Source organism: Ambystoma mexicanum, chromosome 11 (assembly GCF_040938575.1).
Source record: "Ambystoma mexicanum isolate Mex_15411 chromosome 11, UKY_AmexF1_1, whole genome shotgun sequence".
In the NCBI taxonomy this organism is placed as follows: domain Eukaryota; kingdom Metazoa; phylum Chordata; class Amphibia; order Caudata; family Ambystomatidae; genus Ambystoma; species Ambystoma mexicanum.
Genome location: NC_090934.1, coordinates 1,466,278,169 through 1,466,299,573, shown reverse-complemented (window position 1 = coordinate 1,466,299,573; position 21,405 = coordinate 1,466,278,169). Strand labels below are relative to the sequence as shown.

The 21,405-nt window shown below is 45.5% G+C and overlaps 1 protein-coding gene across 1 annotated transcript in view; it reads left to right on the top strand.

The window, feature by feature from the left end:
• IL16 (interleukin 16) overlaps positions 1-21,405 on the top strand; it is a 364,690-nt gene that overhangs the window by 27,577 nt on the left and 315,708 nt on the right. The window contains exon 2 of the mRNA XM_069625140.1: positions 16,376-16,786. Coding sequence (XP_069481241.1) covers positions 16,472-16,786 — 315 coding nt within the window. The 5' untranslated portion in view covers positions 16,376-16,471. The remainder of the gene's footprint in view (positions 1-16,375; positions 16,787-21,405) is intronic.

Sequence of the window (21,405 nt, the reverse complement as noted above, 5' to 3'; positions counted from 1 at the left end):
AGGGGAGAATAACGTTTGTTTTCTTCTCCCTTCTACAATGGGGAGGTGATACAGTAGGACAAGGCCATCCTCTGGAGGGGGGGAGGGGTGTCATCAACCCCTCCTGTGTTCTACATCTGCCCCAGGCCCCGGGGGTAGTGGTTCCACCCAGAGTGCTCGTGCGCCCTCTGGGACCTGAGCCTGGCGGGGTCAAAGAGCCAGTGCCAAGTAATCGGCAACAACAAGGTACCAAGAGGGTAGCGGCTCCCCATGAGCGCTTGTGCACCCTCAAAGACGTCTACAAAAGGGGCAGGCACCCTAGGACTCACCAGCTGTAGATACATCTGGTGCCGGCCCAGGGGTCATCATGACGGACAACGACAACGAAGGGGTATGTCGAGGACAGCTCGCGCCACTACAACACTTTGACGTGGTGGGTTCGCCTGCCAGTTTGGGACCCCAGTGGACAGCCTGGGTAGAGAACGTGGAGCTGTACTTTGAGGCAGGGGAGATGAAGGACAGAGCCAAATGCCCAACCCTCCTGTACTCCGCCGGACTGGCTGTTCAGAGGCTATTCAAGAAATTAAGGCCCGCCAATCAGTCCTATGATGCCGCTATCGCTGCCCTGAACGAATATTTCTGACCCATGGTCAACAGGGACTACGAATGGTTCAGGATGAGGTGCACGAGGCAAGAGGAAGGGGAGAGCCTCGATGCATTTCATGGGAAGCTGCGCGGTATTGCACTGTCCTGTGTCCTGGCCAATTTTGAGGAGGACAAGATAAGGGCGCAGATCATCTACGGCTGCAGTTCTTCAAAGCTGCGCACGCAACTCCTGAGGGACCCAGCGCTAACCCTCGAACGGATCCTAGACCTTGACCGTGCCCAGGAGCTAGCAGAGATGCCGGCCTCCGTCAAGGACTCATCCAGACAACACCTCAAGTTGGAGGCCCCCATGCAGCGGGTCAAGCTGGAGGAGGTGACAGCTGTCGGCAAGTGGCAAGGAGGAAAGCCGATGAGGAGGGCAGACTGGCCAAGGAGAGACCCCAGTGCCACAATATGCCATTAGTGCGGATGGGATCTTCCACACCCACAGGGCTGCCCTGCAAAAGGACACATCTGTGGGAGGTGCGGGAAGGTGGATCACTTCGCACGGGTGTGCCCCACCCCGACACCAGCCAGCATAGTGGTGACATCGGGGGGGAGTGAGTTGAAGGAGAGAAAGACCCCAGAGTGGCTGTGGTCCAAGTGGCGGAGGACCAAAGGAGAACGCAGCATGATGTCGGAGAGGAGGAAGATGAAGAAAACGTGTTCTTCTTGTCTTGCAGCAGCGCCACTGGCCAGTTCGATCCTGGAATCTTCTGAGTTCAAACAGCCAGATGTCGGGCCCCGTGGTGTGTGGACTGGAACGCACCTGTTTGTTTGCAGTGGTCAATTTCAAAGTTTTGATTAGTTACGAGGGGGTGCTCGGACTGGAAGGCACCTTGTGTTTGCAGTGATGATGTAGGATCAGAATGGGTGTGCGGACTAGAATGCACCAAGTCAGACCCAGTCTACGGTCGCTGTTTGCAGTGGGGTGTGAATTTCTGTTGGTTATAATAAAGGAGGGATATTATGTGTGGGTCTAGAAGTTGCAACATGAGAGAGCGTCATGACCTTGTCATGACGCCTCTCTAATAAAAGGGGCTCTGCTGGCACGCACAAGGCAGTCCAGCACAGCCCCAGGAAGCAGCAACTCGTGTCTGTGTCTTTGTGTGAGACTGGGTATACCACATGATCGCGGCCTGTGTGTGCTGCCCTGGCCTGGGTGCCCCCAAGGCCGTTACTGCAGAGTGCTGGGAGCCCCGAGCTGAAGTATCAGTCTGGTGATCCGGACGAGACCGGGTGACCTCTGCCGTATGCGAGCTGCATCAGCGCAGTCCCTCACGGAGCTGTGTCGGACGGTCCCGACACCTGGTGTGACCCGCCCTGGTGACTGGAGGCGAGCCACCACACTGATGCCACCCGGTGGGGTGACTGCGCCTTCAGTGGGCGCAGCGCCACCAGGGCGGACGCACGGGGTGATCCAGTGTGAAGTAGCTGCATTCTTTCAATCCAGAATCAGACACATGAAGACAAGATCCACTCAAGAGTTGTGCATCACAAGGGCTGCATGCCTGGCAGATTCCAGCTGGTGTATAAAGGTCTTCACTGTTGAAAAGGTTATGATGGCGTGTAGAGGCACAAAGCAGTGCATTCACTTGGAATATTAAAGTATTTGCTCTCAGCACATTCTATTTATGCTCCTGTCGATAATGTCTCCCATTTGCTATTAGTGTAACTTTTCTGACTGAAAAATGTACATAAACAAGAATGATGGAAATGTGAAAACATGGCTCCGTAAAAGGCGCGGCTGCGTTCCAAGCCTGACGGTGACGATGGAAATAAAAGAGCAGCCAAAATGGAGGAGGCACCTCTTTTTCCCTCCTCCCGGGGTAAGGGAGGGGGAGGAATAAACACAAAGCGTGCCAAAGCGCTCAGAAAGGGCAACAAAAAAAGGGGCGGGGCAAGCCCCATATAAGCGGCGGGCGTCCTGCTGGAAAGGACTTTCAGCTTTCAGCAGAAGGAAGCCCGCCGCTACAGAAGAGGATTTTCATTTTCCACCCTGCATGAGGAACAGCTACAGCGAGGCCTGGCCGTTGACGTCGCGGGACGGCAAGACAGTGTTTTGGTGACCAGTGACAAGAGACAGACTCCGAATGAGCCATTGCAAAGCCGGAAGGGTCTTTGCTCTTTCGGACCAGTGTCTCTTGGGAGCCCAAGCGGTGGGGGCGTCTGGTGGTAGCAATGAGGGCTCAGCTTCCCCCCAACAAACGGCGCTCTCTCAGCCCAGGAACACCTGCTGGGGCAGGCGGGTCTCAGACACGAAGGGTTGGGGGAGTTGTGCCTAGTATGGGCTTTGCTGGGAAAAAGGGGAAGCAGGTTTTGGACATGGAGCAGTCGCTGCTCCTTCAGAGCTATTTTCACTATTGTTTGCTGTGTTTATTATGTTGGAAAATAAATCTGCGGCCTTTTTATGCCAAAAAAGAAAACATGTCTCATTCTGCGCCTTACTGGAGGGAAAAGGAAGGGCAAAAGAATGAGCAAAGGTGATGTAAGTTGGCGTAACAAATGGACAAATGCCCAGGTTATTGACATGAACCAACGCCGGTTCAGCAGTTTCCGCCTGTGCAAACAAACACTCTGTGTCTCCGCTGCCTCTCCACAGCTGATATTTGTTTTCCTAGTTCAAATTTACATAGTTTCATTTCTCCAAGTATTTTATTTTTCCAGGCATTTCCAGAATACAACTGTCCTGGCTACAATTCTGTCTACGTGCCTATGAAAAGCTGTGTGTAGAAATGAGCAAAGAGCCATTTTGCACACTTATCCTGCAGCCTTGCTATGCGGCATGAAGTAAACACCAGGCACTGAAACTCTTCCAGAACTTCCGTATTGGGCTGTGCCCACAGGGACAGAACGAGCCACTCACTCACTCCATACCCATATGTATGGAGCAAAGAGAAGTTCATCTTAATTGGCGTGAGGCCCCCTCCTGAATGCTCTCTGCGCCCCATGGCAAAGGTCCACAGGATACTCGCCCTCGGTGTCTTTCTCTAAGGGTCAGAAAGTACCCAAAACAAATAGACTTTCGAATGCCTTCAAGCCTGGGTCTTAGCCGTTCCCGACAGCTTGACCCCATAGAGCAAATGTAGGCTGGGGACATGATAGCTGAAAAGTCTCCCACGGGTGCCCTTGTGTCTTGAGTTGCCACAGCCTGTCACTCACAGTCTCTGGGCTGGAGTGTATTTGTCTCGCTGAGCTTCCTGCTTTCTTGGCAGGGCCTTTGTGTAGCTTGCGTATGGTGGGGATACCTTCTACCGGGCTTTGGGTAAATGGTGGCAAATGCAGTTGAACCTCTGCCGCAAGCTGCGCTTGAGCCGCCTTGCCTGAAGTGCCAGAACCTGAAGCAGAGAGGAGGCCACACACTAGTTCCACTGGCTTCTTGGTAGGCCTTTGTTAGGATATGTATAAGAGATGTTAATATGAGATTCAATCAGTTATGTCACACACATATGGAAACATGTTATCAGGTTCATTGTACAATCATAAAGGTAATGTGTCATTGTTCGTCTGGGTGTTTGGAATGTGGATTCTCAACTTATGAGGTTCCGGGTTCCAAGATGAGACGAGGGAGAGACAAGGCTGCTGTGGACGGTTGTTGAGTCCCTCCCGGGGGTCGTCCTGCAAACTTAAATAAACGTCATCTCTGTGGCATATTATGGACTATCTAGTGGTTATTGAACGTAACAACTGGCGACGAGGATAAAGGATTTTAAGAGACGACCCCCGGCACGATCCCAGCATGAAAGGCTACGGATCATAAACCAAGAGTGAGCGGCCACGCATTGACATACGCTCGGAAGCCACAAGAAGAGAGCTGTTGAAATACAGATACCGGCGATAAATATATTTATACAGTGAATATATTTTGGAGGAGCGGTGGAGAAGAAGCCAGTACGCACAGTGTTTATATTTGAAACTGGAATACCTGCGCGCGTAGCCCAACGCGACTCTGTTAGTAAATTCTATACGCACTGTAATGTTCCAGAGCAATACCAGTGACGTGACCAATTCAGCAGAATTGCTGCTACTAGCTCCGAGCCAGCATTAGAAAAGTGGACCTTACGGCGTGATCACCGCCGTGTTTGACGTCTACACGCAGCACAGAAGAGCGCATACGGCGTGTTAGCCACAAGTAAACAAACCAGGAAATATTCGGCACAGTGAAACGCTCAGCGCTGCTTCGCGAGTCGGCTAACAGTGGTTGGCATCAGCTGGAAGTCGGTCGAGCTCATACGCTCCAACGGACTTTGTGAGTGTCATACAACAGGCGGACAGCAAACAACTTCACATACCATAACTTTGATGGTGAGTTACAAATAATACAGTTTCTATACATGAGTGATTGAGGGATATATGTTAAATAAAGCAATCGTACCACAGCTTAGTAACTGTAGCCACTGACATCACGCTAGATAATGGCAAATGTTCCAGCTCCAGTGTTCTTCCTACCTTCACCTGGAGAACCCAGAGTGCGATGGATGGACTGGAAGGAAGGCTTCCACAAGTATGCGTTAGCAGTCTTTGGCCCCAACTATTCTAATGAACGTAAAGAAGCCTTATTGTTTCATTGTCTTGGGACAGCAGGTCAGGAGGTTCTGAGAAAACTACCAGAACCTATAGACATGCCAGATGCAGGCCCATATGAGAAGGCGTTAGCCAAATTGGACAAGCATTATAAAGTAGAGGAAAACATTATTCTTGAGAGGTACAAATTTGCCACCAGAGAGCAAAAGAATGGAGAGAACATAGAAGATTTCATTACAGCTCTGAGGGGATTGGCGGTGAAATGTAGATTCAATCACTGCCAGGAAGAACATATACGTGATCAATTAATGATCAAATGTAACAATGACAACATTAGAAAAGAGCTATGGAAGGAGAAAGACCCCACTTTGGATAGAGCTATAGAGATTGCAAAGATGGTGGAACACACTGATAAATGTATAAAGTTACTGCAAGCAGACAATCAGTCAAACATTGAGAAACCCAAGTTGGAGGAAAATGAGGGGGCAGTTCAGAAAGTATCGAAAGTCACTCCAAGGATGGGTTCGGGTTTTCCAAAGAGACAGATGCAGTTTGGAAAAAAAGGTGAAGATCGACAAGAGAGTAGACCTTCAATGGGGAAAGGTTGGAATCGTCAAGGGTTAGTTAAAGACAACAGGAACTTTTCCAGAGAGTCTAATTTATCCAGAGGTTTTAGAGAAGCGGTGACAAACAGAGAGGCCACGACAAGAAGGTGTTTCCGGTGTGGGAGTTTCTCACATGTGGCATCCGACAAGGACTGTTTTGCAATGCACATTATATGCAATAATTGTGGCAGACGTGGCCACATTGCCAGATGTTGTAAAAACTTTAATTCCAATTCAGGTCAAATTTTTGACGTTAGTGTGAATAATGAGGAGGATGATTACAGTGAAAGTGGTAGAGAAGTGGTGTTTATGGTGAATGCCATTGATGGGAAAGTGAAGAAAAAAAGCCTTATGCCATAGTATTGGTCAATGGGATACAAATATCGATGCTTATGGATAGTGGGGCGGATTATACATTAATAGGAGTGCAGGTGTGGAAAGAGAGATTCAATTGCTGTACATTACGTGAGAACAAAATTAAGGCGAATGCATATGGTGACAAGCCCATAGAGATAATAGGATATTTTGACGCTAACCTACAGTTTAAGGATAGGAAAGCCACCACTACCATTTATGTTGCCAACAAAGGGGGAGAATTACTGTCGTGGAGTGATCAAGCTGAGCTAAAAATCAGACTTGAAGCAGGTCATCCTGATCAGGTCTTAACAGTGAGTGGTGAGAGATTGATCGAAGAAGAACATAAGCTTGGATGCATGAAAGGGTTTGTTCATAAAATACGATTAAAAAAGGGGGCGGTCCCTAAGATCGCGAAAGTGCGCACCATACCGCTAGCACTCAAGGAGGGAGTAGAAAAAGAATTAAAGAGAATGGAGAATGAAGGAGTTATTGAGAGAATAGACTCCTCAGAATGGGTGAGTCCTATCGTAGTAGTTAGAAAACCCTCTGGATCTTTGAGGATATGCATTGACTTAAGACATCTCAATAGTATGGTGGTGGCAGATAGATTCCCACTACCTAGGATAGACGATTTACTTGTGGGGGTCTCTGGATCCAAAATATTTTCAATTTTGGACCTCAAGTCTGCTTATCACCAGATTGAGTTACATCCGGATTCTAGAGATTTCACAGCATTTATCACTCCTAATGGTCTATTTAGATGTGTACGCATGCCGTTTGGCTTGGTGTCTGCTGCGAGTGTATTTCAGAGTATCATGTACAGGTTGCTAGGTGGAGAAAAAGGGGTGATGTACTACCAAGATGATGTCCTTATATGTGGCAGTGATGAGGTGGAGCATGATAGACGATTAAAAAGGGTGTTAAACATATTAGGAGAGGCTGGTCTAACGATAGCATCAGAGAAGTGTACATTTAAAGCAAGTAAAGTGGTTTATTTAGGTCACGAGATCACAGCTGAGGGAGTCAAACCCAAAGAGGAGGCTAATGAAGCCATAAGGAAGATGGAAGATCCCAAATCAAAAGCAGAAGTGTTGTCGTTTTTGGGGTTAGTTGAATTCTATGGCAAATTCATTAAGAATTTGTCAGACATGTCAAGACAAATGAGAAGGCTTACTCGCAAAGGTGTGATATTTAAATGGAGTGATGACTGTAAGAAAGAGTTTGAAATGATAAAAAAGTCCATAATTAATGCTCCCATCCTAAAGACATTTGAAGAAGGGAAACGCACATTACTTTTTGTAGATGCTAGTGATTATGGCATAGGTGCGGTTCTTATGCAAGAAGATTCAGAGGGTCTGCACACTATAGCATTTGCCTCAAGGTCACTTAAAGATCCTGAAATTAGATATTCAGTGGTTGAGAAAGAAGCTCTTGCTTGCATATGGGGAGTTGAAAAGTTCAAAAGGTTCCTGTGGGGAAGGGAATTTGAGATCTGTACTGATCATAAACCATTGGTTGGCATTTTTACCAAAGGTGGGCTGGAAGGAGTATCGAGACGTATTATGAAGTGGGTCACAGCTCTTCAAGGTTTGCAATTTACCATGATTCACATTAGCGGTGGAATCAATGTAGTGGCGGATGCCTTATCAAGGTCTATTCATAAAGAAGACCATATCAGTATAGATCAATCTGATCAGGAAGAAATTTTTGAGATTTTCCAAGTACATGATTCCCTAAAAAAAGATGAGTGGGATAAAGCTAGTAGTGAAGATTTAATGTACCAGAAAACTTTAACATTGGTTAAAGAAAACAGAATAAGGAACTACAAAGGTGACATGGGTGGATTTGCCAGAGTTAAAGGGGATTTATGGATCCATGACAAATATCTACATAGAGGGCATCAGATGATAGTTCCTCAGGGTATGAGGAAACAGGTAATTGAACTAGCCCATGAAGGACATTTAGGTCTAGCTAGAACTAAAGGTATAATAAGATCTGAGTTCTGGTGGCCTGGAATTGATAAAGATATTGAAGAGCAAGTTAAGGAGTGTCCAGAGTGCCTTGAGGGAAACAAGGGTTTAAGTGTACAAAAAGTACCTATGGTTATTAGGGAAAGCCCGCGCGTACCATGGGATGAGATTGCGATACATCTTTTAGGACCATTTAACATTGGAGGGACCAGAGACAGCTACTTGCTGGTGGTCATAGATTTATTGTCCAAATGGCCTGAGATATGTTTGCTTAAAGATATTTCCAGCAGCAGTGTTACGAAATTTTTAGAGCAACTATTTTGGAGAGAGGGTTTTCCCAGAAAATGTTTGTCAGATAACGGTTCCCAATTAGTGTCCAAGGAATTTAGAGAATTTTTGAATAGGAATGGAATTGAACAGACAAACACCTCTCTCTATCATCCCCAAAGTAACGGTTGCGTAGAACGCTTCAATAGGACATTGATGGAAGCCATAAGAATTGCGGTAGCAACTGGTGGGGATTGGTTCAGAACAGCGATGGAAAGGACATTCCAGTATAGAATAACGCCTCATAGTGTCACAGGATTAACGCCCTTTGAGATGTTGAGAGGCAGGAAACCAAATTCACATCTATGCCCAGGGTGGATGGGAAAATCTAAGATGGTTGGTGTGGACTTGGAAACAGTGAGGAGTAGAATGTTTGAAGCAGGAGTTAAATCTAAGGAACGATATGATCAGAGGAATTGTTGTAAGGAATTTAAGATTAATGAAGGGGATTGGATCAAGATCAAACTACCTACTAAAGTTCGTAAAGGAGCATCTTTATATTCTGAACCTAAACAAGTGGTGAAAGATTTAGGTTCATCGGTATTGGTCAGAGGTGGTGGTATCTGGAACAAGGAGAGAGTAGCAATTGCCAAATTTGTCAATGGAAGGGAGTGATAGACTTGCATAAGAGAGTTACGGATATATAATAACATCAGGACAAGTCAAGACATGTTACTCATTCAGGGTTCTACTTTATTTTAGTTATTTACATGTATTAGACATGTTACTTATTCAGGGTTCTACTTTATTTTAAGTCATTTACAAGTATTTGTATCAGGCCAAAAATGTTAGGCTGTATCTTAAATTATTTAGTTCAAGGAAAGGAAGGAGGTGTTAGGATATGTATAAGAGATGTTAATATGAGATTCAATCAGTTATGTCACACACATATGGAAACATGTTATCAGGTTCATTGTACAATCATAAAGGTAATGTGTCATTGTTCGTCTGGGTGTTTGGAATGTGGATTCTCAACTTATGAGGTTCCGGGTTCCAAGATGAGACGAGGGAGAGACAAGGCTGCTGTGGACGGTTGTTGAGTCCCTCCCGGGGGTCGTCCTGCAAACTTAAATAAACGTCATCTCTGTGGCATATTATGGACTATCTAGTGGTTATTGAACGTAACAGCCTTTCACCACCTCCGTCTCTCAGGGTCTTAGATCTGCGTCTCACCGGCCCCCTCGTTTCCTCCTTGATGTCCTGCCTCATGCTCATGCCTGCGTTACTTTCTCTTTACGCTAATCTCCTACTCTCTGTCCTGGTGCTTTCCCTGGTCCACCTCAGCACTTCACCACATGCTCATTCCCCCACTTATCTCCAAGCTTCCCTTCTAAGCCCCAGGTGTTCCCCTAATTCAATTTAATTTTCTCCAGTCTCCTCCTCTGGCTCTGGTGGTCTTCTCCAATGCTTCTGCTCTCCTCTTTAATCATCCTCATCTCCTCTGCTGTCTCTGAGCTCCACTCCTTTTCCTCTGCTTCCTTCTCTCCTCTCGGCATTCTCCACAACTTTCCCTTCACTATCTCTCCCTCCTTTACGGTCACCACCTTCCTCTTCTCTGACTTCCCCTTTCCCCCCTTGCCACCGCCTGATGTTTTGCTTGCACTCCTTTGCTCTCTTCTCACCCTCCTTGTCTGGTCAATGTCTGACCTCCTGATCTCACTCCATTCACTCTTCTCTCCAACCTCTTGCAAACACAATCCTTCTCAAAACACCAACACTCTCCTGAATGATCCCTCTCCGTTGATATTATCCTGACCCTGCCTTCTCAACCTAACTTCGCCTAATGGCCATCAGCTTATTGTTTGTGCCTTCTTTCACCTGGTCGGCTCACAGGTCATACTTCCTGTCCCTGTTCAAATCCCACCCTTTCTTCTGGGTCTTCAGCTGTATGAGGTAATACACCCTTGATCTGCCATTTTGGTTTTGTTACGCATTTGTGAGGAGAGCCTAATATGTATCAGCTGCCAGCTATGCAAAATGTGCTCTCGCTCCTCTTCCGAATACACTCGAGCAAGTACCTGAGGACCTTCTCCCACATGGTCAGGCACAACTACAGAAGAAGCTTGTTTTGGGTCTCAATTAAGTATAATAGTCTCCTTCCTTGCTGACAACTTCCGCCTGCCTTAGGAAATGGGGTCTTCTGCTTGTGTGATTATACAAAAGAGAGATTCCCTCATAACAGACTTCCATAAGGTGAGGGTACCATAATGTTACTCCGTGTGGTAGGCCCCTGCCTCCAGATGGGGGTCCACGCCACTCTGTTCCCTGTTCCAGAATCACACTGCCAGTGGCTGCACCTGGACGCCTTGGCCACCACAAGCATCAACCCAAAGGAAGAGGCAGAGATTTGGGCTACGCATGGCACCAACTTAACTGTGCTTACAATCATGGTTGCACTCTGAAGTGCCTCCTGCTGGTAGGTTGAGAACACCTAGGATTTATTACCTCGTCATAGAACCAGTCTTAGTTGGAAGTTGTCAGCATTTGGATGGAAATCCTGTACACAGAGGAACAAATAATGGGCGGCCATAAGTACAGCTTGAATAACACAGTGGATCCACAAATTGTTGTGCTAGTGGCGGGTGAAGAGGGAGGGGCATCACAATAGCCAAGAGGTACCCATCGATAAAACTCTCTGGAAAGATTTTCTATGGCATTTCTTTCGCTCAGGAGGGTCTACAAACATGTTTTAGCTCAATGCACCCCTTTGATATCCTATATCCTTAGATTAATGACAATGTATTGCTGAAAAAATGGTATCCTTATTAGTTGTAGAAAGAAATGATTAAACATGTAAGTAGCAAACATCCTTTGCTGTCTCAATCTACCAAGATGAACTGTGGTAACATCGTCCGTGAAGTTAAGCAGAGTCTCCCTATAAAACAGTGCATTCTTCGTTCCATAGTCAAACCAGGTGGTTGTTTGCTTAAGAGCCCTAATGCATCTATGTGGTTTCTCTGACTCATTCTGGCACATTCTGGCACAAGTCCCTCAATCTCTGAACCCCTCCCTCCAAATGCCACCCACCGAACACCTCCCCCGTGGTCTCTCCTGCCAAATCCCTTTGTGACAAATCTTCTTCCCCTGCCCCGGCACGCTTGCCACTGCTCTGTTCCATAATGGGGGTTTCACACCAATAATCCACTCCGATCTCTACCCATAGTGGTTGATGGGGGCCCCGCGTCATTCCACGTCCCTCGACATAGTCTGCTCCCTGCTCCCTATCTCCAATCCCCTACATGTTTTACCTGTTGCGCCTCACTGCACCAAACTCCACTTCCTGCATCTGTGCAGCAAACACTAAGCATATAACGTAGACCACACTTTTGGATGGACCCGTGTTCACCACAAAGGGCGTTTGGTGGTCCTTGGTTCTGGTGACTGGGGTGAATCCATCTTCCCTGAACATGGGTAAATCCCCCTTAATATCTAGAACCTATGTTCCTGCCTAAACATTAATTCTGAGTTGCCGCCCCGTTCTTCTGTGATGATTTGCTGAATGGCAAAACATGGGAGGCCTGTAACAGAGCCACTACGGCACATGCCTGGCGCTCTGATTTGATGTGTTCCTGTTTTTCATCGTTCTCAAATGCTCTTGTACACCATTTTGGCATGGTTAAAATGTAGAGCCTGCATTCTGTTTGAGGCACTGACACTCTATAAGTAAGAGGAGGAAACAGGACATAGATTTTTTTGTGACACTTTATTTTTAAAGTCTCATTTGATCAAAGGAGGAAAATCAAGCACAGATCATTGCCTTCTCAGGAAAACTACAGATTGCCCTGATAGCCAAATAAGTCGCATTGGCAATTGTGCTACCTGCTGATAAATGCAGCATCTATTTTCTCCAGGATCGGGGTGCATCTAAAAGCAGAATGGGGATTAGGTGAAGGTTCAACATACATCAATATCCCGACACAATGAATACCAGTTACTCTGAAGTGTCTTTCTGATTCTCAGTTGATAGTTCAGTTACCTTCTTATTATTCTACTGGGAGCCCCCTTGTGATCATGTTGTCATAAGGAACTAGTCCTAAACCTAACAAGTAAATCCATTTAAGATATTGGGTCACAGGTAGCAATCATCCTTTTTGTATTATTGCTACTCCCCCAAAACCACTATTCTACGTTATTTGTTTAATTTATAATACTGTGTGTTGTGCACCACATTCTTTTTGCCCTTTTTAATTCCAATGAAGGCACACTTGGGATGGTTATTCTGGGATGCAGACTGGAGGCCTGCAAAAGGAGTGCCCAGTTTTGGACGTCATATATATTTCTGGTGTAAAGAAATAATCCTCTTTTCTCGAGCACAGGTGCAGACCCATTACTTGTGATTTAGAGCTCTCCATAGAAAATCTAATCTTATGGATATTTTTTTTTTTTAAACCTTTATTTTTGGGTTTTAACAAGAACATACAGTAACGACCTTTAAAGACAGGTCAAAGCCACATAACACCAGCAAGAAAAAGTGCGATATATCTTTCACGGCCTGCAGAAATTCCATAGATCACTCAGCTCTCCTGAGCACTTTAAGAACATGTCTACAACAAATAGATACCTACACATACATCCCTTCATTTTGTCAGGTTATCACATTATATTAAAATATCCTCAGACTATCCTGTCATAAGGTTTGCATATCATGGGGGAAAACGTTGCCCCCATTGCCATGTCTCTAAGTTGGGTATAGACACAAACATGTTAATAAAAATACAAAGTTATTCAATATGAAATATGTCAACAAATGCCAAATTGTTGGTTGTTTCAGATGAGATGCTGAACATAAACTGAGGAAATGTTGCAAGGAATTGACCCTGTCCACAACCTCAATGGTGTGTATAAGGTCATGACATTTAATTTCTAGTATGGACCCTTCTTGCAACCTCAAATCCTGTGTAATCTGCAAGGCTTGCTTCATCTCTCTTAAAGAGGAAGGTCCCTCTTTAACAAAGGAGAACAGAAATTGGTTTAAATGTCAAAACGTCCGGCAGTTTGTACAATAAATGTATTTTCTTTCTTCATTGTACCACTCTTCCTAATATCTCTTTTCATGACACCTTTCCAGTTGAAGAATGATGGTCTGGAGGGTTGTCCAGAGCAATGCCACAGGTTAAGATTAATTCTAAACCTTCCAGCCATCAACCCTTTTGTTTTGCTGTAGTTACCCAGAGTGGGCCAGTATACGCAGATGTGGGCCCTGTGCCTGCTGGGCCTAGAGACCCAAGCTATGCCTCACTGATGAGGCGCAATGAGGTAAAACATGTTTGGGGATGATTGTGGTCTTGTGCAGAAGGGATGAGACCAAGCAGTTTTTCAAATTTCAGTATCAAATTTCAGGGCAAATGTGTACATGTACTAACTTGATAATGGCAACACTTTATTAAATTGTGTTCCACCTGACCAAAAAGTCTCTGTGGCTTTAATCAAAGCAATAATATCAGATTTCAATGATTGTATTTGGGGTTGGAAGATAAGATATTGCGCAGTTTTTTTTTAATGAGAGCGAAAACATAAAAAAATATTCAGTAGAAATCTATGATTCATTTTTCTTATTCTTGGAAACAAATTGTCACCACCCTCATATAATGAAAATTTAGCAGATCCTGACGTCAGAGGTTATCCTCCCCACTTTCAAATAGTTATTCATGGGTTTATACTGCCAGGATTAGCAAGTTCATGCCAGCTGGCTTCATCTTGTAGGCGTGTCACGATGAGAAGCATTTGCGTAAAAGGAATATAACAGGAGTGCATTTCTTCTGCCTGTGACTTCTAAGATGCCTATAGAGCTTCTGTACTGTGCCAGATTTTAGGCACGGACTTGCTTTTCCTGTAAAGCCCTGCATCCAAGTCTTTAGGAAGTGTGATCGCTCGTAAGGAATACCATCAGAGGTAAATACCTGCCACACAGAAATCATCACTCTGCTGGGCGGTAATACGGTGGTATTTCAATGGCATCATACCTGTGGCAGCACACTGGATTTACCACATGTGGTAAATGCCACCTCTTGGAATTTCTGTTGGTCATAAAGATACAAGTGGCTGGAAACATCATTTCATGCTAATCAGAATATGAGGGTAGATTAGCATAATACCGCCCGGGGAAGTTACGCACAGTGGTAGACCTCACTGAGGGCAACACGAAATATCATTTGAAGGAACACGAGTAGTACCCTTATTGCACAAATAATTCCTCTCTCAAGAGCTAAAGCACCCATCGACAGTTCTGATTTTGACATTTTTGAACCCCAGATCTTTTTTTTCGGTAGCAATTACCACCCCTATTGGACAATTTTCTGTTATTGGGAAATTGTCATGGACAATGTAATTAACACGGGAACTGGTTACACCGCCAGTGGTAAACAAGCACCATTGTATTTACTGTTGGTTGTAATTACCAATGACCTCTGGTGGGAGTATTTCCTCCCTTTCTATGATCAGGCCATTAATGGCTCATATAGGGTGTCTGCTAGGGGGCAGCCGCCTCTGTCCCCAGAGCTACCAGTTTCATATACTTTATAGGTGGAGCGTCTGACAGCTCAGCTGCTGGACGCTCTGCCCCTGCCTTGCTCCTCCAACACCCAAGTGCCAGAAACCCACAATTGATTTGGGAGTGGGCAAAGGAATGTGTCAGGTGGCAGTAGCATACAATGACACTGCCCGCCATGCTAAGACTCACAATACAATACTCCATTCCAGTTTAATGCTCAGTAGGCCGAGGATGGTGGGGGGTGGCTGGATGATGGCTGCCCGTGACAGCTCTGAGGCAATGGCTGGTCTGCCAGTGCACAGTCAAGGTGGCTTCAGGCGCACCTGGCACTTGACCATGCCTGCCTGATGGACATCCCCACAGCTAGACTGCCGTCCAAGGTCTTCTTTCTGTCTAACAGTCAGGATTGTCCAAATCCAGGCCTCAAGGGCCAGATCCATGTCAGGTTTTCAGGATAACCCTCCTTAATATTCGAGAGATAAATTTACATAGAATGATTCTAAATGAATGCACATTTTTCCTCATGAATATTAATGAGGGATCTCCTGAAAACCCATCAGGGTCTCACCCCTCGAGGCTTGGAGTCGGGTAACTGTTCTCTGCCTCCAATCTTAGAGACCAGCAGGTTGAAGGTAAAGCCTGGTCGGAACGTTGCTTATGAAATGTTAACTAAATGGAGGCCCCAGTGCCCCTTACAGCAGCTACTCGCCAGTGCTGGAAACACCCTCTCCTCGCACAATGGGAACTTAATTTGCTGCAGAGGAACTGCCTAGTGCCACGAGGGCTGTTCGCTCCTGTTTCCAAGTTGTAGCACTTGCAAATTATCAAACTTCAGTGAAGGAGGTTTTACCCTCAGCTGTTTGCTTAATTCTACTTAAAGGCCTTGTAAATATTATTTCGACAGGATCCTGAGATGACGGCAAGGTCAAAAAAGCATGTTTACCAAAATGTACTCTTTTGTAATCAATTTTTGATTTCGTTTCACTGTTAGGCAGTTCAGCAGGAAACACTAAATAACTATTAAAACAGCTCCAGTCTGTCCAGCTGGGGCACGGTCCCAATCGGAATGTGTTATTGGCAAGGCTTGGCCACTGGCCATGCTGCACCATGTGCTTGCGTGGCCCTCAAAGGCTTCTGTATATTCATTCAGGGGCGAGAGCTCAGGGGCCACACGTTTGTCTTGGAAGGAAGACGCATTGACAAGCAACACAGGTTCGGACTCCAGAAACTGGTGCCCGGCATTAAGCACGTTACAAAAGATTCATTAACTCATTCAGCTAAAAAATGTACTCAGATATGATAGGTTAACACACAGAGGTTTCTAAGCGCGGACCCGGTATCGAACTTGCGTTGCTCCTTGTCGTCTTGTTTCTAAGGAGAGCGCGTTGCCCCTGAGCTACCCTCCCTAGAGCACTGCAATTTCAACAAAAAAATATTTCACACTTACTGTGGTTTATGCTTCATTTTTTTTCTTTCAGGAAAAGCACACTGCAAAGAGGAAAGACCTATTTAACAGAAATAGCAAATTCATGAGAGCATGAGAAAAAAAGAGCCCTGCCCCAGTCTCTGCGAAGATGGAGCGACAGAACAGCGGCAGCAAAAAGAGCCGAAAATCTAAGAAGTTCCGGTCCATTTCCAGGTCCCTTATGCTCTGTAATTCCAAGACCAGCGACGATGGGTCCGGGGCTGAAGACAGATACATGGATGCCATGGAAACATCCCCGGGTGGCACTGCAGAGAAAGCTTCAGGCAGCCCAAAGTTACAATCAGCACACGTGCCGGAATCTGAGATTGTGGCGTCTGATGCAACCAGGCTCAACAACGCGGATCAGCCAACCAGTGACTCAAGCGACATTGGAAAGCAACCACGGGACACACCCTCACCTAAGGTAGGCTGGCCACGTCATGTGTCTTGCACCACGTGACACGCCATCATTCTTGCGAATCTGAATCTTTCTGGAATGTTCTTTTCAAAGTGAATCATTCCCTCTTAATGCCCATTTGCCTGCAAAGTGAGTATTTCTTGTGGCTAGTTTTTTCTGACATATATAAGTGGAGCAAATAAGCTGTCTACCCTTCACAGGCGGCTTTCAGACATGTCTATTGATGTTAAGATGTTTTCTGGAATTTTCCGTATGAATCCAGTGTGGTTTCCTGTGTTTTGTTAATGCTTTCATGGTTTTCCAGTAAGGTTGGCTTTTCCGTGTGTTCCTTCGTGTGTCTCTGCAGCCGTGCGAGCCAAATAATTCAAAATAACATCAGTTACTGTGAAACCATGGAAAATACTGTTCGGTTCTTAAAAAAAGTCATCTGGCCAGCCATAAAGCAGACGGAGTGTGTTGTTAACACTTTAACTGATTTTGCCAGGGGGTGAACATTTTGTTATGAGTTGGTACTTTTCTGCTAGTAATGCATTCATTCATTTTTGTGATGACTTATTTTTGTGAAGAATCTATTATTTTTGGTCATTGAGTTCGTTTATTTTTTCTCACAAATGGGTTGACCTCTTCATAACAAAAATATGAATTTCTATCACACATGGATTTAAAAAAACATTTAAAAAACAATTGATTAAGTGAAATTAATATTTTTACAGGTGTCTTTGAAAAAACTCCTTAGTTTACATCAAATAAACATCCCATTGCTATATACCAGCCTGTTGTGCCTTTATGTTTACAAACAGGGCATTGCTATGTACCAGCCTACTGTGCCTTTCTGTTTACAGACAGGCCATTGCTAGATACCAGCCTGTTGTGCCTTTGTGTTTACAGCAGGGCATTGCTATGTACCAGCCTACTGTGCCTTTCTGTTTACAGACAGGGCATTGCTATATACCACCTGTTGTGCCTTTGTTTTTTTTTATTTTTTTTTTATTTTTATTGTATATGGTTTACAAGAAACCTTTACAAAAAAATTGTCTTTAAAAGGTAGAAAAACATTCATTACATTTAAATTTTAACTATACACACAAGCGTTAAAACATAGATCCAGTTTCCAGTCAAGATTTACAGAGAATATTTCCAGAGAATAAGGGACAAATTTAAATTTAAATTTAAAGAGTTCAGTGCAAAAATACACTGCAGCATTAAAATTATACCAACACTAAACTTTAAAATTTACAAAATTCTAAAATAGAAAATAAACCTGCAGAAAATAAAGAGAAATTTCATAGAGTCAAGCATAGTCATAACAAGCATAATCATAACAGCGGGGCGTATAAATCTAAAGCTTTGATAAATCCAGCCACAGCGAGTCCATCCTTAATGTTTGAAATAGTGAGACACTGAGACCAGATCAAATGGGCCTCCCCCATTTGCCCCATTACATTAAAACGTCCTAGATATTTGTCCCTTAAAGCTGTCAAAGCAGTACAGTCTAAAAAGAGATGCCGAGCGGTTTCAATCACCCCCAAAGTTTTACAGAAACGGCAACTAGGATCTAAATCAGAGAACTCCTTCCTTTTATGTAGAACTTCCCGAGTAGGGAGGAGATTCCACCTGAGTTTAATGAGAAGGGAGCGATAATATCTGTTGGGGAATTGGTTCAAAATAAAAGACAACAGGCCTCTTTTTTTATGATCAAATTGTAAATCTCTCAGGGAGGGATACGAGTGTAATTTTTCAATAGTATTACTCCAGTTGTGCCTTTGTGTTTACAGTCAGGGCATTGCTATGTACCAGCCTATTGTGCCTTTGTGTTTACATACAGGTCATTGCTAAATACCAGCCTGTCGTGCCTTTGTGTTTACAGACAGGTCATTACTATACACCAGCCTGTTGTGCCTTTGTGTTTACAGACAGGTCATTGCTATATACCAGCCTGTTGTGCCTTTGAGTTTGCAGACAACCCATTGATATATGCCAGCCTGTTGTGCCTTTGTGTTTACAAACAGGCCATTGCTATATACCAGCCTGTTGTGTCTTGGTGTTTACAGACAGGGTATTGCTATATACCAGCCTGTTGTGCCTTTGTGTTTATAGACAGGTCTTTGCTATATACCAGCCTGTTGTGCCTTTGTGGTTACAGACAGGTCATTAGTATACACCAGCCTGTTGTGCCTTTGTGTTTACAGACAGGTCATTGCTGTATACCAGCCTGCTGTGCCTTTGAGTTTGCAGACAGCCCATTGCTTTATGCACCAGCCTGTTGTGCCTTTGTGTTTACAAACAGGCCATTGCTAGATACCAGCTTGTTGTGCCTTGGTGTTTACAGACAGGGCATTGCTATATACCAGCCTGTTGTGCCTTTCTGTTTACAGACAGGGCATTGCTATATACCAGCCTGTTGTGTCTTTGTGTTTACAGACAGGGCATTGCTATGTACCAGCCTACTGTGCCTTTGTGTTTACAGACAGGCCATTGCTATATTCTAGCCTGTTGTGCCTTTGTGTTTACATAAAGGCCATTGCTATATTCTAGTCTTGTGTGCCTTTGTGTTTACAAACAGGCCATTGCTATATTCTAGTCTTGTGTGCCTTTGTGTTTACAGACAGGCCATTGCTATATTCTAGCCTGTTGTGCCTTTGTGTTTACATAAAGGCCATTGCTATATTCTAGCCTGTTGTGCCTTTGTGTTTACATAAAGGCCATTGCTATATTCTAGCCTGTTGTGCCTTTGTGTTTACATAAAGGCCATTCCTATATTCTAGTCTTGTGTGCCTTTGTGTTTACAAACAGGCAATTGCTATATTCTAGTCTTGTGTGCCTTTGTGTTTACAGACAGGCCATTGCTATATTCTAGCCTGTTGTGCCTTTGTGTTTACATAAAGACCATTGCTATATTGTAGCCTGTTGTGCCTTTGTGTTTACAAACAGGCCATTGCTATATTCTAGTCTTGTTTGCCTTTGTGTTTAGATAAAGCCTATTGCTATATTCTAGCCTGTTGTGCATTTGTGTTTACAAACAGGCTATTACTATAGTCTAGCCTGTTGTGCCTTTGTGTTTACAGACAGGTCATTGCAGTGTACCAGCCTGTTGTGCCTTTGTGTTTACAAACAGGCTATTGCTATATATACAGCCTGTCGTTCCTCTGTGTTTACACACATGCATTGTTACATACAGCCTGTTGTGCCTTTGTGTTTCCTTAGATCTCACAGAAATGCGATCTGAAGTGTGACTTAAAATGTTATCCCAGCGCACTTCCTCACTTGTGTTGCCTTGCGCTGGACTTTGGGTGGCAGCCAATGGATTTGACGTCGTCCGTATTATTCGTTGAATGCCAACCAGCTCAGCAATAAAACCTCAAAGCTCTTGGCGGACATGGTGAGGCGGGCTGTAGCATTACGCCAATAAGTGCCAGTCCTGGGGGGTAAAGAGCAGTAATAGGAAACAGGGCAGCGTGGCATTGTTCTGAGCGCCGAGTTCATTCCTGATACATGTTGCACAGATGTGTAGGGTTTTTGCAAGGCCCTGAAGCAGGGCTTGTTGATTTAAGTTTGCAGTGCAAGGGAGATCCCACTTATATGCGCTGCCATAGAACAGGGATCATGAACTTTGAACTGTCATGTGCATCTATGAAGATTAGGCTCGGGCTCGTGGCAACTGCAGAACTTTTACGGGGCATAGATGTATCATTTCTTGCCCAGGGACCCGTGCCACACCACACTGATGCCTGGTGACCTGTGCCACACCACACAGATGCCTGGTGACCCGCACCACACCACACCACACTGATGCCTGGTGACCTGTGCCACACCACACTGATGCCTGGTGACCTGTGCCACACCACACTGATGCCTGGTGACCCACGCCACACCACACTGATGCCTGGTGACCCACGCCACACCACACTGATGCCTGGTGACCTGTGCCACACCACACTGATGCCTGGTGACCCACGCCACACCACACTGATGCCTGGTTACCCGCACCACACCACACAGATGCCTGGTGACCCGCACCACACCACACTGATGCCTGGTGACCTGTGCCACACCACACTGATGCCTGGTGACCTGTGCCACACCACACTGATGCCTGGTGACCTGTGCCACACCAAACTGATTCCTGGTGACCTGTGCCACACCAAACTGATGCCTGGTTACCCGCGCCACACCACACAGATGCCTGGTGACCCGCACCACACCACACTGATGCCTGGTGACCTGTGCCACACCACACTGATGCCTGGTGACCCGCGTCACACCACACTGATGCCTGGTGACCTGTGCCACACCACACTGATGCCTGGTGACCTGTGCCACACCACACTGATGCCTGGTGACCCGCACCACACCACACTGATGCCTGGTGACCTGTGCCACACCACACTGATGCCTGGTGACCTGTGCCACACCACACTGATGCCTGGTGACCCGCGTCACACCACACTGATGCCTGGTGACCCACGCCACACCACACTGATGCCTGGTGACCTGTGCCACACCACACTGATGCCTGGTGACCTGTGCCACACCACACAGATGCCTGGTGACCCGCACCACACCACACTGATGCCTGGTGACCTGTGCCACACCACACAGATGCCTGGTGACCCGCACCACACCAC